This window comes from Taudactylus pleione, unplaced genomic scaffold (assembly GCF_031769625.1).
Source record: "Taudactylus pleione unplaced genomic scaffold, aTauple2 ptg001027l, whole genome shotgun sequence".
In the NCBI taxonomy this organism is placed as follows: Eukaryota; Metazoa; Chordata; class Amphibia; order Anura; family Myobatrachidae; genus Taudactylus; species Taudactylus pleione.
Window position 1 is genome coordinate 1841720 of NW_028285428.1, and position 13786 is coordinate 1855505.

Below are 13786 nucleotides of genomic sequence, written 5' to 3' on the forward strand. Positions count from 1 at the left end.
GCCCCCGAGCCAAGGCACCTCAGTTAGTTATCAAGCCATAGGCCGGAGGAGGAGAAGGAAGAGAGAGAAAAAAGATGTGGACACATACAAGAATCACATTCTCACCAGAGGGAGACGGAAAACCGGTGACCAGAGCAAAGCCCATCTGCAGCACAGGTGCGACAGGGCGGGAGTCCTGTGGAACCCTATGGACTTCGTAGAAATAAGAGATAACAAGGGTAAGTTCTTACCATATCTCATATTTTCTACTTCAGGGTCCATAGGGTATCCACAGGATACCTTGGGGATGTCCCAAAGCAGTATCCTTTAAGGGTGGGGATGCTCCTGTGCAGAAAGGAGAATCCGCCGCCCGAAGGAAGCATCCTGAGAGGCGAAGGTGTCAAACCTGTAATACCTCACGAAGGTATGGGCAGAGGACCACGTAGCAGCCTTGCAGATCTGAACTGCCGAGGCACCACGACGAGCTGCCCACGAAGGACCCACAGACCTAGTGGAATGAGCCTTCAGAGAAGGAGGAACCGGTAGGCCTTCATGAAGATAAGCTTCAGAAATAGCCATACGGATCCAGGCTGCCAAAGTTTGCTTTGAAGCAGGCCAACCCTTTTTACAGAAGCCATAGAGGACAAACAAAGCGTCCGACTTCCTAAACAAAGATGTGCGGTCAACATAAGTCCTTAAGGCCCGCACAACATCCAAAGAGGCCTCACCCACGGAAAGACCCAGTGAGTTAAAGGGCGGAACAACGATTTCCTCGTTAACATGAAACTGGGAAACAACTTTGGGAAGAAACTCTGGCCGAGTGCGGAGCACTGCCCTGTTCCCATGAAAAACCAAGAAAGGGGGTTTACAAGAAAGAGCCCCTAAATCAGAAACACGTCTGGCCGAAGCAATAGCCAGAAGGAAAACAGTCTTAGCTGTTAGCCATTTAAGATCCACTGAGCCCAGTGGTTCAAACGGCGGTCCTTGGAGAGCCCTCAGGACCACAGCCAAATCCCAAGGCGCCACAGGTGGAACAAAGGGCGGCTGAATGCGGAGAACACCTTGCATAAAGGTGCGCACATCCGGGATTGTAGCAATCCTACGGTGAAACCAGACAGATAGGGCCGAAACCTGTACCTTCAAAGAAGCAAGGCGAAGCCCATGATCTAGTCCCGCTTGCAGGAAGGCGAGAATCCGAGACAGACGAAACTCCCGCGGTGCATAACCTCTCGGTCGACACCACTGGAAGAACGTATGCCACACGCGATGGTATATCCTCGCGGAAGACGGTTTCCGAGCTCGCAACATGGTACGCACCACAGAGCTGGAAAACCCCCGGGACCTCAGCATGGCCGTCTCAACAGCCACGCCGTCAAAGACAGCCGAGTCAGGTCTGGGTGAAGACAAGGACCCTGAGACAGAAGGTCCGGTCATAGCGGCAACCGCAGAGGACTGTCCACGGACAGACCCTGAAGGTCTGAGAACCAGTGCCGTCTGGGCGACGCGGGAGCCATCAACAGGAGCGTCCCTCCTTCCTGTTTGAATTTCTGGATTACCCGTGGAAGAAGGGAGACCGGAGGGAACAGGTATGCGAACCGGAACGTCCACCGGACGGACAGAGCATCCACCAGAGACGCCCCTTTGTCTCTTGTGCGAGACCCGTACACCGGCAACTTGTTGTTGTGCCGGGACGCCATGAGGTCGATCTCTGGAAGACCCCACCTGTCCACCAGCAGTTGAAAAACGTCCGGGTGCAGGGACCATTCCCCCGGATGAACGTCCTGGCGACTTAGAAAGTCCGCCTCCCAATTTAGCACTCCCGGGATGAAGACCGCTGATATGGCCGGAAGATTGCGCTCCGCCCAAACCAGGATCCGAGAGACCTCTACGAGAGCCGCCCGACTGCGAGTTCCTCCTTGCCTGTTTATGTAGGCCACGGTGGTAGCGTTGTCCGACTGGACCTGCACCGGGTGACCCTGGAGAAACCGATGTGCCTGCTGGAGAGCATTGAAGACCGCACGGAGTTCCAAGATATTTATTGGAAGCTCCGCTTCTGTCGGCGTCCACCTGCCCTGGAACAAGTGTGGACCCGAAACTGCTCCCCAGCCCCGAAGACTGGCGTCTGTTGTCAACAGGACCCAATTTGGAACCCAGAACGGACGTCCCTTGTTGAGGTGGGTCGTCTGTAACCACCACGCAAAGGACAGGCGAACCTCCGGGGTGATCACAATCGTCTGGGACTTCAGAGACTGAGGCAGCCCATTCCACTTGGACAGGATCAGGTGCTGCAGAGGTCTGGAGTGAAACTGGGCGTATTCCACCATGTCGAACACCGACACCATGGAGCCCAGTAACCTCATCGCCGAGTGTAGGGACACCCGGCGGCTGTGCAGACAACTGCGCACCCTTGACTGTAAAGCAGAGATCTTGTCCTCCGTCACAAAGATCCTTTGCTGTCCCGAGTCCAATAAGGCTCCAAGATGCAGAATCCTCCGAGACGGGATTAGAGTGGACTTCTGCCAGTTGATTAGCCAGCCGTGCCGTTGCAGCAGTGCAATGGTCAGGTCCAAGTGGCGTAACAGGAGCTCTGGAGATCCTGCCACCAATAACAGGTCGTCCAAGTACGGCAACATGCGGAGTCCCTGCAGCCGCAGAGAAGCCGCCATGACCGCCATCACCTTGGTGAAAACACGTGGTGCTGTCGCCAGGCCAAAAGGTAACGCCCGAAACTGGAAGTGGTCGCTGCGGATTGCAAACCTGAGGAACTGTTGATGGCGCACAAGAATAGGGACATGCAGGTAAGCGTCCTGTATGTCCAATGACACCATGTAGTCCCCAGGTTCCAGCGCCAGAATGATGGACCGTAGGGTCTCCATCCGAAACTTCGGAACCCGCAAAGACTTGTTGAGTGCTTTGAGGTTGAGAATCGGACGATACGACCCATTGGGTTTCTGTACCAAAAATAGATTTGAATAGAAACCCTGGCCCCTCTGGGAGAATGGAACAGGCACTATAACTCCAGCCTGGAGCATAGTGTGCAATACCTTCCGCAGCTCCGTAGCCTTGTTCCGGTCTGATGGTAGACCCGTGGTGAAGAATCGAGCTGGGGGTCTGTGCCGGAAGGAGAGGGCGTATCCGTGGGAAACCACCTCCAGAACCCAAGTGTCTGTCGTAGTGGCCGACCAACACTGGGCGAACTGCAGCAGGCGGCCTCCCACCCTGGGATCTCCCAAAGGGAGGCCCGGACCGTCAGGCCGCAGGCTTGTCATCTGGCTTGGGAGCCGGACGTCTGGTACTCCATGCCTGCTTCCGGGGCTTGGCCGATTTCTTAGGGCCAGCCTGTCGAGGAAACGACTGTGGTTTGGGCCTGCCCTGGGCCCTAGATGACCGAAAGGACGAATGTCCAGAACCAGAAGGAGCAGCGGCCGACAGGAGACAAGCCGATTTGGCTGCCGCCAGCGTGGCCACAATCTTATCCATATCCGGACCGAAGAGAACTTCTCCGGTAAACGGCAACGCCTCCAGACCCTTTTTGGAATCTGCGTCCGCCTTACAGGATCGCAGCCACAAGGTGCGACGAGCAGCCACCGCTGCTGAAGAAATTCTAGACACCAGAGTACTAATGTCTAGGGCCGCCTCGTTGATATAAGTGGCCGAATCACGGAGATTACCAATCAACTCCGCCTGTTCGGCCGGACAGTCGGAATCAAAAGAAGCCTCTAATGAATCCGCCCAGCGCTCCATCGCTCTGGCAACCCAGCAAATGGCCATACCCGGCCGTGCTGCCCCCCCCCGCAAGGGAATAAGCGGACTTCAGGCAGATCTCCACCTTGCGGTCCGTAGCATCCTTAAGGGAGGACATAGATGGCATCGGCAATGTGACACTACGGACAAGACGGGTCACGTGAGAATCCACCTGTGGAGGGGATTCCCACTTTGCAAAATAATTATCCGCGAACGGATAAGCCACCGCCAGGCGTCTCTGCGGCTGGTATCTTTTGCCAGGCTGTTTCCACGCCTCCTCTAAATGGTCCACCAACTGACCCGAAAGAGGAAAGACTGTGGCATCGCCCTTCACATCTTTGAAAAAGGCATACTTAGATTTAGCCGCTGGGGGAACTTCGTCCTCAATCACCAAGGCTGTGCGGACCGCCCGAATAAGTCCAGGAATATATACTTTGGACTTAGCATCAGCGTCCTTAGTATGGAGAGGTTCCTGATCGTAAGGATCCAGAATCTCCCCATCATCAGACGTCCCCTCGTCATCCTCATAAGGAGCCGACAGAGACGCCACCGGCCGTTTATGCGGCCGCATCACAGACTCCCCTTGCAACACATCCGACAAGTGCTGTACAGAACTCGTCAGGGAGTTAACCCACGCTGGCTCCTGAGAAACCGGGAGCGGGGAAATAGGGAGACTGTGGGGTACCACCAATTGTCGTGGGAAACCCTGCATGGGTGACGACACCACTGACTGCTGGGATAAACCCATCGGTGTAAACGCGGGCTGCGGAGCTAACTGGCCCACTAAGGCTGTAAGCGCCTGAGCGAAACAAGCCCAGGGCGGCTCCTGTACCGGTGCTGTAACCGTAAGAGGCCGCACCATGGACAAACACTGCCGGCAAAGGCCCTCCGCGCTACCCTCCCCCTCCGCTACCGGTACTTTACACGTAGTACACTGTAGCCGGAGGGGAAAATCACTTTCGGACATGATGGCACCACGTATGTGACCTCTCTCACCAATTATATCTTAAATAGGCGAGAGACCACCCTGCAGCACCGCACCGCAAGGGCTTAGCAGAAAGAACAGGGACAGTAATAAAGCTGACAGTTTAGAGAAAAGTTACAGGCAGCAGCGCTAGCACAGTCACATACAATGCAAAGAAAATCAATTCCTGCACTAACAGCGCTGATCACTCAACTACGCAGACACAGGGCCTGGTAGGACACAGCGCTGCATACACAGACCTGACCACAGCGGAGGAGAGGTATGCGGGGGGACCCAGACCACGATGCTTCCTTCCAGGCTTCCAGAAGGCGTTCACCATGCGTTCTGGAGAAGATGGCCGCCGAGGAGCAGAGAGGAGGCTGGCCTGGGGGAGGAGCGCTGCCACAGGACCAGTCGGCAGCGTGCAGAGAGAGCTGTGTGCAGCGGGGGAGGCGCCGGCTGTGAGACAGGGAAGGTGCGCTCCCCTGGCATGCATTTAACCCCTGGGACGCTGCAGCGCTACCGCTCTGCTGCGGTCCGCTGTCCCAGGGGGTAGTGGAAAGCGCAGGTTGGTCGCCTGGCTCCACGCTGCAGCCAGTCCGCAGGGAGCCCCCTGCCTGGGGACTTAGGACCATGTGACCAGCGGGGACCCACCGCGGGACCCCGCTGCTTACCTTTGTCCCTCTTGGATCCGGCCATGGTCCGGAACATTTGGGGTCACCGCTAGCTGTGACCCCAGATGCTCACCAGCATCCCCGGATCGGTACCGGCGTTCTGGTACTGGCGGGGGTGTAGGGAAGACAGCATGGACGTCAGGACTGACTGTCCATGCTGTACATCCAGATGTGCAGCCACAGCTGCACTGAAGAAAGCTTCAGGGGCTCTTCTAGCCCCCACTCCGACAGGTGCACCCGACTCCGGCCGGGCACCAAACTAAACTGAGGTGCCTTGGCTCGGGGGCGGGGTATAGGAGGGAGACCCTAGTGCATCCTGGGAGGCTGAAAAGCTTAACTCTATGGTGCCCAGCGACTGACGTCACACCTATACCCAAGGTATCCTGTGGATACCCTATGGACCCTGAAGTAGAAAAGAGCGATTTACAAAATCCACCACATTTCGCCTTCATGTTACAATATGTGATATGGCATCAATGGTTCTCTTTTTGGCCAATTCATTCACAAACCCTTTAGGACAGGTTCTAATACAGCTGATCATTTATGGGTCGACAGGGCATCTGTTAGTTTGCATCTGAGTAATTAAGTGATTATTGTATTATGAGGTTTTACATTTTCGATTAGAATTTGCAAATGAAGATTAAAAAAAAGTCAATAATACTCTTCAAATATTTTCAGTTATACCCCATAAAGATTTAGGAGGCTGCACTTACTCATCATGACCTGACCGGGACTACTGACATCTTTCAGATGTATCAGCATAGGTGGGTGCAGGGGGTGCTATTTTGGTACTTCAACGTATCATGGACTATCCTCTCTCACCTCCCTCCGGGACATACACTACTCACCATGACTCACCTGGAGGACGGAGAACAGGGTAGTCCGTGAGCCAGCGGATGGGGAAGTGCCGCAGCAGCAACCCCCTGTGCCGGCTCCTGCGCAGCCCTATGTTTATCAGTATTACTTCATAGCAGTGAGGAGTCTTGGAGAGTCTGCAAAATGATTCCTACTGCAGTTGTAGAGTACAGCTGGGTGATAAGGTGTTAACTGTACTCAATAGTTCTGTGCAGTGATACAGAAGACTCTGGAGGAAATTGTACTTCTGTATGAAACATTCACACTCCCAACTTCATAATTATATTATGGTGCCTATCAATATGGTTATAATAGAAGCTTAGGGGTATGTTTACTAAAGTGCAGGGTTTTTAGAAGTGGATTTGTTGCCCATAGCAACCAATCAGAATCAAGATATTATCTTCTAGAAGGTACTAGAAAAATGTTAAGTACAATCTGATTGGTTGCTATGGGCAACATCTACACGTCTAAAGACCTGCACTTTAGTAAATATACTCCGAGTGGAAGGTAACAATTATGCATACACTGTCTAATCAGGTTCCTCTTAAAAGTGCCAGTTTGTGCCTGGTACTAGTCCGCTAGATGAATTCAAGTAGTGGGACAGAGTTATTAGCAGACTCAGGGTCGTATTCAATTAGTTTCGCATTGGCGAGAAAGTTCCGCCTGCCTGACTTTTCGCCGCCTTCGTCTGTATTGGCTGTGAAAATTTTTTGTGCGTGCTCCCGATTTACTCCGTATTCGGTTGCCTAACAGGCAAAAATGGGACCTAGCGAATGTGAAACAGGCAAAAAGTGCAGGATGAATTGGGGGAATCACTCTGTACCCCAGAAAAAGATGGGCCGACTTCGGAAATCAGTATGGAAGTTTACTATTAGCCCTAATTGAACTGGGTGTGGTATAAGAGATAGACAGTAATTAGTTAGACAATGTCTAGATAGACACCAGATGTTAAGACTGTGAAGTTAGACACAAACAAAAGTCAGACACACTAAAGTTAGACATGTAAAAAGTTCGACAGGTACAAAAGGTCGACAGGGTCAAAAGTTCAACATGAAGATGGTCGACACAAAAATGGTTGACAATTATTATTTTTGTTTTTTAGCCCTAATCTTCACCCTAACCCTCCCCTTGGTGCCTAACCCTAACCCTCCCTCCTGGTGACAAACCCTAACCATCTGGGTAAGTGCCTAACCCTAAAAAAATTGTAAAAACCATTCTTGTGTCGATCTTTTTCATGACGAATTTTTGACCCTGTCGATCTTTTGTACCTGTCGAACTTTTTACATGTCTAACTTTAGTGTGTCTGGCTTTTGTCTGTGGCGAACTTTTATCCTTGTCTAACTATTAACTGTCTAACATCTGGTGTCTATCTAGACATTTTCTAATGCTGGGCATACACTGTACAATTACCTGTCAGATATCTGTCAAATCTATCTGGTGGGAAGGAAAATCTGGTCTGTTTTGTAGTGTTTGGGAGCAACTTTCTAATGTTATTTGCTCCCATACATTACCAGATTTTTATTCCAATCAGCCAGATTGGACAGATATCTGACATAATATAATTGCATAGTGTATGCCCAGCATAACTAATTACTGTCTGTCTATAGTCCGGAACCCAATTGAACTATTTAGGGTACTTAAGTGCTGGTAATTGCTTGCTATTAGCATCTTGGTAAAAGTGGTGAAGAATGGCATAAAGCAGTGTTTTTTGGAGAAAATAAGTAATTGGGGTGCTTGAAAATGGGTACTAGCATATTTTAATGTCTCTAAAGTGTTTTTTTGATAAAGTGAAATTCCACAGTTATTCAAGCACCTGCAATCCCAAAAACACTTGTCCCCTTCTTAGAGCACCCCCAGAAGCTTATTTCGCTCGTTTTTGAAGTTGTCCCCCCACTTTTTTCATTTTCACCCCATGTTTCTAAGCTGTTTTTCCGGGTGTTCCTGGATTTTTTTTTGCTTCCTGCTATTCTGTGGAGAAAAAGTTTTCCCTATTTCAGTGCCTTGACTTTTCTCATAGGCGAAAACGGAATGGAACTGAAAACGGAGATACATCTTCAGGCTAAATTTTTTACAAAAAATGTGCGAAAACGGCTTTTCGCAGCTAATTGAATACGGCCTTGAGGAAAAGATTTAATAAAGCTCGGAAAGAGAGAAAATTGTGACAGATAAAGCACCAATCAATCAGATCCTGTCGCATAACAGGCTGTGTTTGAAAAATGACAGTTAGGAGCTGATTGGTTGGTACTTTATCTCTCACAATTGTATCTCCCTCTAAGCTTTATGAAATCTCCCCCTATAGTAAAGAGCAATGGGAGCCCGAGAAATAGCTGAGACACCTGTCGGGAGAGAAATTGTAGTGCTGACGGATTTCCTGCTGACTGCGGGAAACTGTACCTTTGGGAAGGACAGAAGATAAATCGCCGCCTATATTTTTAGGGGACAGTGACAGAATTATAGGGTGGCCCGGGGGTGAGACGGCAATTCGTTATAGAATTGATTAAATGAAGGGATTATAGCAGTAAATTATTTAGGGATGGATTAATTTTAGACTTGTCAAATAATGGCATATAATGCTGTATTACATTTTATTTTAATGTGATTTTTATATTATTTTTATTTAAATAAAGAATATTTGAAGTAGGTATGTCGTGTAATGGGTGCAGGAGTACTTGGTCCAATAACTCCGTAAAGGGCCGGATATGATTTATTATGTAATAAATAAATGCAATAAAATATATAGTGATAAATGCACAAGTAATGATAGCTGTGTACCAGCATTATGGCCACATGCAGACCTCTGTGTGTAAGGGCTCCCGTCTCAGGACAATAAAAGATTTCCCATTGAATGCACTGAATAACTGTTCCCACTCCTGACTATTCCAAATAAAGGTGTAAATAAAAACTCCTGCTCTAAGCCCTTAGAACACAGGTTCTCAAACTCGGTCCTCAGGACCCCACACAGTGCATATTTTGCAGGTCTCCTCACAGAATTGCAAGTAAAATAATTAGCTCCACCTTTGGATCTTTTAAACTGTGTCAGTAAATGATGAATACACCTGTGCACCTGCTGGGTGACCTGGAAAACGTGACCTGTGTGGGATCCTGAGGACCGAGTTTGAGAACCACTGCCTTAGAATAATGTAATTTGGAAGCTGCAGGCGTTCCCTCACCTCATTCTCTGATGAGCTGGCAGAGAGAAGAACTTCCTGTGCGTCAAAGAATTCAGACACGGACTCAGACATGGACAACCTGCCCTCATTAGAGACCTGTGGGGACAGAGGCAGTGTGACATGGATTTGTTCTCCAGGCTGCAATGGGAACAAGAAATACATATGAACTGTCAATGCTAAGAGTATGAAGATGGATCAGTAAATAGACAAACACCGGCATCTAGATGCTAATACACACTGTGGTAAAATTAAGTATATTTACCTATTTTCATAACACTATAAAATGTGATTATATACACAAACATGGATACTTCTAAAATACACTTTATATAGGGTTAGGAGAATACTATTAGCAGAAGCATCAAAAAGTGTCAGAAAGTTCAACGTATATACGTAAATGAAAAGACTACAGTGTATATATATATATATATATATATACACACACACATAATTATATACACACACATACATGTACCAGATGCCAGTTACGTTCATAGAAATAAGCACTGTATATGAAGTATGTGTGACAAACACAATATAAATATTGCTTAACATGGTTTATGGAATACCCTTCATTTACATATGCCTTCAAAAACATCACATACAGAGAGTGTTGTACAGACTTATTACCCCACATGGGTTTCGCGATCAAAGCTGCTCCATCTGTATTCATGTTACAGAAGTGTCCACATACATCTTACTTTCCTTGCGCGTTAAAACAGCCCTACTAGTCGCGCCATACCGTGACTCGGTAGTGCCGTGAGCCTTTTTGCCCGACTTCATACCGTCAAATTCGTCTTATCGCAAAGTGAATAGGACTCACAAGCAGCTTCTGCTGAGTAAAATGATACGCAGCATGCCTATATCCTGTGTACTACTGCGGGTGTACCTGCATGCCAAGTGCCGCTGACACTGTAACCTAGCATTTCGCATTCAGAGACATTCACAATGTGCTCTGCATCAGGCCCCAAGTCTGGAGGAAGAGGGAGCTAATTCAGAGGAGTGAGCCCTGGTTAGTTACAGCCAGAGTGTTAGAGCTTTTTTGAGAAGAAAACCTGGGGCACCCATGTGACCTGATGCCTGCCTAGGCCACAAAATCCACCCCAGACTTTCTACTGAGACCCAAATCACATTTCAGTTCAAATATCCTGCAGGTAAAAGAGCAACTAGATCAGGCCTGGCCAACCTGTAGCTCTCCAGTTGTTATGAAACTACACATCCCAGCATGCCCTGCCACAGTTTTAGCATACCCTAATAGCAAAACTGAGGCAGGGCATGCTGGGACTTGTAGTTTCACAAACAGCTGGAGAGCCACAGGTTGGCCAGGCCTGAACTAGATAAAAGATGACACTAAAGCTGGCCTTCCACTATACAATTTTCTGTCAGATATCTGTCCAATCTGGCTGGTTGGAATGAAAACCTGGTAATGTATGGGAGCCAATGACAGTCAATCATATGGTCTTAAACACTGAAAAGAGGGCAAAAAAATTGTTCAAATTGGTTAAATGTGTGTTTTAACCAATTTGTCTGAACAACCATTTTTGGCTATTTTCCAGTGTTTGTGAGTAAATGGACGATTGTCATTTGCTCCCATACATTACCATGCACCATTTTCATCGTCTACACCAAGCATGGAATGGGTGTAAGTGTAGTCACAAGAAATGGCGGCTGCTCTTGTGGCTGGAGGGCTGGAGGTGGTGTAATCGCAATAGATGTGTGCAAATCAGAATACGGGGGCTAGACGCATAGGATGATCACAGCAGGAGTCCAGAATTGCCACCACATTAAGAGTTACTCCCAGAATATCAGGCTCATGGTGTCTTCCACCTAGATTTGAATAGTACAGTGAGAAAGCAGTGAGGAAGATTTCAGGTGGAAACGTGGGGACTGTTCTGGCAATGTTGGGATAAATGGGAATCCTATGCTGGGTACACAGTCATAATTATCCACAATGTTCTTGTTGGAACGCTAATCCCAGCTCCACGATCTCTATTCTGGTAAAATGCTAATAAAAGCATTTTACCGCTGTTAGCAGTATAACTGTAAATAGGCTGTTAAAGGGCGGTATTCAATTGTTATAGCGTGCCCGATCTCCCGTCTAAAGTGACGGGATATCGCGGGGCGATAGTCAATTGTTGACGATTTTCGCGCTGATTGCGCCTATAGAAGTCGGGTTTAGCCACGGAAAACGGCTACCCGCAACCAAAGCGCTGGGCGCGATTGTGAAGCGTACCATTTGGGCGCCCCAACAGGTCACTTTTCGCCCTTTTCACAAGGGGGTGCAGGCTGAATTAGTGTGCAGGCAGCTGATCGCACCCGACAGGGGCAACAAGTGAATAGCTCCTGTCGGGCGCGTAGGAGGGCGAAACAATTGAATTCCTCCCAAAGTGCCTTAATTAGCATTTCACTGTGGTTGACATTGTGGTACCAGGATTATCATGCCGGCAAAGACATTGCAAATGATGTTCTTGTCCAGATAATGTACCATAAGCCTACGATATAGATGTAGAAATAACTTGCAGCAAGTAGGATGTCAGTTAGTGGGTCACAGTGTTGCCTGACAGAGCCCCACACTACTTAGTGCTGATGGTCATTTCTGAGCTTTCTTCCAACTCAAGTGAATACATTGTGGAATAATAACAATAAAATCCGACTGCAGGAAAAAAAAAAAACACCTCTGCATAAAAAGCACTACAATATGAGAGTCCAACATTCATGATTGAAAGGGGAACATTGCTCTAAATCTTCAGCTTCAGCAGCCTGACCAAAGGAGCAACCACCGCGACCATCGCAAATCCACATCCTTCTGCATTTGCATTAAGATAGTTGGAATTGCAAAGTTGCTTGTGTGCTGCTCTGCAATTCCATCCTACTCTGAATCAGCCCCAGAGAGCGCACATAATGTAACAGCTCAATAAGCTTTCAGGCCAACGGTGCGGCTCTTCCATTGTTTTGATGTGGCTCCCCTGACTGACTGCCTACTCTGATAGGCGTGCAGCTGTTCAGAGGAGGTTCGTCCTTTGTTGCAGCAGTCTGCTCCACTCCGAAGGCATGTATGGGCAACGTGGTGATGTCACTCCGCAAACAGGAGGCGGAGCTCAACTTGTGACTGAACCTGCGGCCATGAGGAGGACGCAGTTGCAGACACCAGAGCCAACCTACATGACACAGACAGTCCACAACAAGATAAGAGCTGTGGTTTTTTTATATTTGTTTTTTCATTTTATTTGTGACATGTGGGAGGGCTGGAGTGACCTGTGGAGTGGGAGGGAGGAGTGGGAGAAGGTAGCTAGACTGGAGTGGCTCGAGGAGAGAGGGGGGGGCTGGAGTGGCACATGAGGGTCTGCTGGATTGACACATGGGGAGGTTGCTGGAGTGACAAATGGGGGGTTGCTGGAGTGACAAATTGGGGGCTGAAGCGACACATGGAGGGTTTGCTGGAGTGACAAATGGGGGACTGAAGTGACACGAGAGGCTGCTGAAATGACACATGAGGGGGACTGGAGTGACACATGGAGGGGCTGGAGTGACACATGGAAGAACTGAATTGTATTATGTGAATCTGTTATTTTTTTTTTGTCGATGTATTTTTTGTGGATCCGTTTTTTTCAGTGTATTTTATGTGGATGTGGCTTTTTCAGTGTCTTTTATGTGTATCTGGCTTGTTGCAGTGTATTTTATGTGGATCTGGTTTTTTTTTTCAATGTTTTTATATTGTTCTGGCTTTTTAAATCCCTTTAACAGTTACCTCCGCGGTGATTGTGTGTATGCGCTTTTACATGCTCCTACAAACATCATACCAGAGGCATGGCCTAGCTGGCACAAGGCCACGCCCCTTTTGTACGTGCGACCTTGCGCGTGCATGATCACGGCTCTTTGACATACCAACAGATATTTTTGGGCTCTTTGCCTCTGACTGGTTGGCTACCCCTGCTTCAGACGAAAAGCTATAGAGGTCAATTATTATTTCAAAACGCTCACCACTTACTGTGTTCGCATTCTGCATGGGAAGCTGGCATGTGCTGATGTCTGGCAAACTGTGGCCGTAACAAGGAGCAAAATGACCTCTTCTCGTAACTGATGAAGCACATTGTGCTATTCAAATATTAGTCAGTGGACCTAATGCATTTTATAGCTCATAAATGACCACCAAGCCCCTAAGAAGTGTCCTTGCCTGTGCAGACTATCAGCGCAACTTCCTGTGACTTTATGCATTAGCAGCAACAGTTCATTTTCCTAGGCTTGTTTCCAGGCAAGGAGCCGCTTCCCTGCTAAAAATACAGTATATGACATCAGAAAATGTGAATGTGCTGTGTGAGATCTCTGACTCAGAATTGCCATAGTCATACAGTGCGTGCTGTCTGCAGCTACATTAGGAGTTAGAATACAAATGTACTTAG

At 48.4% G+C, this 13786-nt stretch overlaps 1 protein-coding gene across 1 annotated transcript in view; it reads right to left on the reverse strand.

Annotated features, from left to right (window-relative positions):
- The window catches only part of OSBPL6 (oxysterol binding protein like 6), a 295064-nt gene that overhangs the window by 41768 nt on the left and 239510 nt on the right, over nt 1-13786 (reverse strand). The window contains exon 14 of the mRNA XM_088461219.1: nt 9387-9524. Within this exon, the coding sequence (XP_088317345.1) occupies nt 9387-9524 (138 nt within the window). The remainder of the gene's footprint in view (nt 1-9386; nt 9525-13786) is intronic.